Below are 3,909 nucleotides of genomic sequence, written 5' to 3' on the forward strand. Positions count from 1 at the left end.
CGCCCCCTACGCAGAGTCACCCTCGCCCCCAGCGCGTCATTCCCCCCCCCCCGCCACGCGCCCATCACCCCCCCCCCCTCCCATCCTACGCCCCCACGTACACCAACCCCAAATCGCCCCGCCCCACCTGCAGGCCTTCCACAATGGCTTGGGCCCCTTTATAGAGCACGTGTTCCAGCCAGATTTTGCACACGCCCTCAAGATGACGCTGATGCTGGCGGCCGTCAGCGTGCCCCTCAACTCGGTCTTCGGCACTGTGGCCGCCATCCTTATCACGCGCAACGAGTTCCCCGGGAAGGTGCGTGCCAGTCACGGCTGCGGCTTGCTGGTCACCCGGCGGCAAGGTTTTGCCAAGTGAGGCGCGGCTGCCCCCTCGATGTGCCAGCCGAGGAAACGCTTGCAGAACATCTGCTGACCGCTGTGCACGGCGGCCGGAAGATTTTTGCAGGCGGCTCAGCTTCAAGCTTTGCAGCCGACTGCTGCTGCTTGGAGGTTCCTCTGGCGGCGCGTCCCTGGAGCCTCTGGTGCTGTCACCAGTCAGCCACCCTCTTCACGATGTCCTCTCGCCGGCCACGTGTGCAGGTCCTGCTGCTGTCCCTGCTGGACATGCCTTTCAGCATCAGCCCAGTGGTCACGGGCCTCATGCTGACCCTGCTGTACGGCAGGTGAGGGGTCAGGCGCGTCACGTGGCCGTTTGTGCGTCATGGCTGTGACCGTCATCGCGTGTGTGAGGTGTTTGTGCGTGTGCGCATGAGCTGGCGTGAACATTGTTTGTGTGTGTGTGTGTGGGGGGGGGGGTGAACTCACATTGTTGGTGTGTCAGAGAGTGTGTGTTTGCGAGGAAGGGAGCATCTGTGCTTGCGCGCTCATCAACGAGAGTGTGGTGTGTGCGTGTGTATGTGTGATGTGTGTGCGTGTGCGTGTGTGCACGCGCGCATGCGCACGCGCACGTGCACGCACGCGCGAGTGTGTAAGCGTGGCGACACCTCGTCACTCACTCCTCGCTCACACCCCTTGAAAACTGCCAGGTCTGGCTGGTTTTCATCATTCCTGGCTGAGCACGGCTTCAACATTGTGTTCGCGTTCCCTGGTGGGTGATGGGCGCGGCTTTCCGACACAGTACGGCTGGGAACTGACAAGCGCCGCTGCAGCAGCGCGCGCGCCGGTTGCAACCAGTTGTTTGCAAATGCACACTCCTGGTCGGCACGCATCTACGCACACGCACACACGTGGACATAAAGCGTGCACACACTCATGCGCGCGGTCACTCACACACCCCAACACCCGTCTTTTCAACTCCGGCCAGGCATGGCGCTGGCCACCATGTTTGTGACGATGCCCTTTGTTGTGCGGGAGCTCATCCCGACGCTGGAGCAAATGGATCTCTCCCAGGAGGAGGCCGCCCGCACACTGGGCGCCAACCCGCTGCAGGTACGGACGGCGCTGAAAGGGGGGGCCGGCGCCACCGCCTGGTCAGTGTTTGGCTGGTTTGGGAGGCTGCGCTTGCAACGTACAATATCAAGATACGCCAGGGGTTGAGCGGCGAGGGGGGTACTTGGCACGTAGGGATGGTTGTCATGACCAAACTCCCTAATATGGCTTGTAGGCTTATGCAGATCGGCCCTTATTGCAAGCGCGTATATTGAATTTGTCACCAAATAGGGATTCCTGTCGACTCGCGCGATCATCCGCCAGGTGTTCTGGCACGTGACGCTGCCCAACATCCGCTGGGGGCTTATGTATGGCATCATCCTCACCAACGCGCGCGCCATGGGCGAGTTCGGCGCGGTCAGCGTAATCTCAGGTGCGGGACCCGGGAGTTTCTTGTGCAGGGTGCGTGCATGGTTGCGCAGCGTTTGCGGGTCCTGTAATCAAACAGGGAGCGCCCAGCCGCACAGGGCGTGCGCATGGGGCCTGGACGGCAGGGGCCGTGCGAGGACGCAACGCGTGATACCTTGGAACGTGCAAGCGCACTGCTAGAGAAGGGTGCGATCAAACCTGAACCGACTGACTGCACGAGCCTCCTTGCTGACTCGATCACTGCATGGGTTGCAGGCAACATCATCGGCAAGACTCAGACGCTGACGCTGTTTGTCGAGAGCGCCTACAAGGAGTACAACACGGAGGCCGCCTTTGCCGCCGCCGTGCTGCTGTCGCTGCTCGCGCTGATGACGCTGTGGGTGAAGGACCGCGTCGAGAAGGCGGCCGCGGCCGAGGCCGCAAAGTGAAGACGTGATCAGCGGCTTTGGGGGGTGGGCACCCATCAGCAGCAGCAAGGTGTGGGACTTCGCCTTCCCTACATCATTATCGCGTGAGTTTTGCAAAATCCTGTTAGTGCCATGTACAGACGCGCATACGGTAATGAAGGTGCCCTGTCGCAAGGGCTCCGACTTGATATTTTGGTGGGCCTGTCTGGTCTGTTGGTGTTCAAAGGTGACGAGCTGTTCAAAGATTGCAGCAAACTTGTAAGTGCTTCGCTGCAATAAGAATTGAACGACATCCTGCTGAGGCTTCATGATCATGATCGTGACGAGCGAAGGGCTGGGGCTCAAGCAGTAGAACAAGGACTTATCAAAGCTGCCTTCGGTGTGAACGAAGCAAGGACCTTCGAGCTCGTGAGCAATTTCGAGCGATTTCGATTCGTTGTTCGCGCGCGCGCGCTGTGTGCCACGCCGGCACTCCGTGATTCCAGCATCATGTGATTTTTTGCACCAAATCAGCGCTCGGACCAGCCCGTGGCCAAAGCCTGCAACACCGGCGCGAGCGTCTGGCAGCGCCTACGCGGTCCAAAGCACGAGGGTTCAAGCTGCGTCATCGCGCCCGTGCGCACCTGCACGCGCAGACGTGTTTGGTGCTGGGGCGATCGGACCGCAGGTGCAGGTCTTGCGCGAGGCGGGCCGCGTGCCGCGCCGTAGGATCGCGAGTCCCCTTGGGATCTGCGCACGCAGGGCCATGCAGTGGCGCGGGACCCTGGTTCACGCAGCGAGAGCAAACGACACATTCAGCAGACGCCGGCGCGGGCCAGCAGGTCTGAGCCGGTGACATGGCGGCGGTCATGCCGAGACCACCCGCCCCGGGCGCGCCCGCGGGCGTCCGCAGCTGCGGCGCACGGCCTGCGTGCGGCAGCGACCCTGGCGGCGGCAGCGCCGGCAGCGGCCGCGCGTGCGCGCCGTCAGAAGCGCGGGCGGGTGCGCCGCTGGCACAGCGTGCAGAAGCGAGGTGCGCCCGCGAGGGGTCGCAAGCTGCGTCAGGCGACGCTGCGAGCGCTGTGCCTGGATCTGCAGGGCAGGATCACCGCACTGCACCCAACATCACGGGCAGCATGGAGGCTGACAGGGACGGCGCCGCAGAGGCGCTCACACCCGCCGACGCGCCCGCGAGAGGGACGGGCCAGGAGCCGCAACCTCAGCTGCAGCAGGTGCAGGCGCGGGTGCCACCACCCGCGCTCAAGCGCCACCAGCCTCCTCGGCCCGTGGCCAAGGGCGGCCACAATGGTGCGCCGGCCCCCAACACCAATGCAGCTGCCCTGGCCGCGGCTGTCGCGGCCCAGGCGGGGCCGGCCAAGCTGCCGGATCTCAGCGTGCAAGCAGCCCTGAGGAGCGGCCTCAAAAGCGGTGCGGGCGGCGGCAAGACCAATAGCGTTGCCGCCGGCAAGGGCGGCGGCACCACCAAGAGCGGCAAGGGCGCCGCAGGCGCGCTCGCGCCGCCGCAGTCTCAGTCGTCCGCGGCCGCCGCGGCGCTGGCGGCCGCGAAGCTTGGCCTGGCCGACCAACTGAGCGCCGCGCTAGCGCAGCACGCGCCGCCCGGCGCGGGCGCGAGCGCGGGCCCCGACAAGCAGGCCGGCGCAGGGGCCCCTGCGCCGCAGCCCGCGGCCAGCCAGCAGGTCGCCGGGCGGCCCGCGGCCGGGGC

The 3,909-nt window shown here is 65.0% G+C and overlaps 2 protein-coding genes across 2 annotated transcripts; both read left to right on the forward strand.

The window, feature by feature from the left end:
- Positions 1-202: 202 nt before the first annotated feature.
- On the forward strand, positions 203-2,228 carry MNEG_9924 (Sulfate transport system permease protein cysW; the record flags this gene model as incomplete). Its single annotated transcript, XM_014041606.1, has 6 exons — positions 203-298; positions 583-665; positions 1,029-1,090; positions 1,307-1,431; positions 1,696-1,804; positions 2,056-2,228. 6 exons carry the CDS (start codon positions 203-205, stop codon positions 2,226-2,228), a joined length of 648 nt encoding a protein of 215 aa, XP_013897060.1.
- An 815-nt stretch (positions 2,229-3,043) lies between these two features.
- Positions 3,044-3,883, forward strand: MNEG_9925 (hypothetical protein; the record flags this gene model as incomplete). The annotated part of the gene is made up of 1 exon (XM_014041607.1): positions 3,044-3,883. A coding segment is annotated over one exon (840 nt), but the record flags the coding sequence as incomplete, so codon positions are not given.
- Positions 3,884-3,909: the final 26 nt, after the last annotated feature.

Source organism: Monoraphidium neglectum (assembly GCF_000611645.1).
Source record: "Monoraphidium neglectum strain SAG 48.87 unplaced genomic scaffold scaffold02113, whole genome shotgun sequence".
NCBI classification, from domain to species: domain Eukaryota; kingdom Viridiplantae; phylum Chlorophyta; class Chlorophyceae; order Sphaeropleales; family Selenastraceae; genus Monoraphidium; species Monoraphidium neglectum.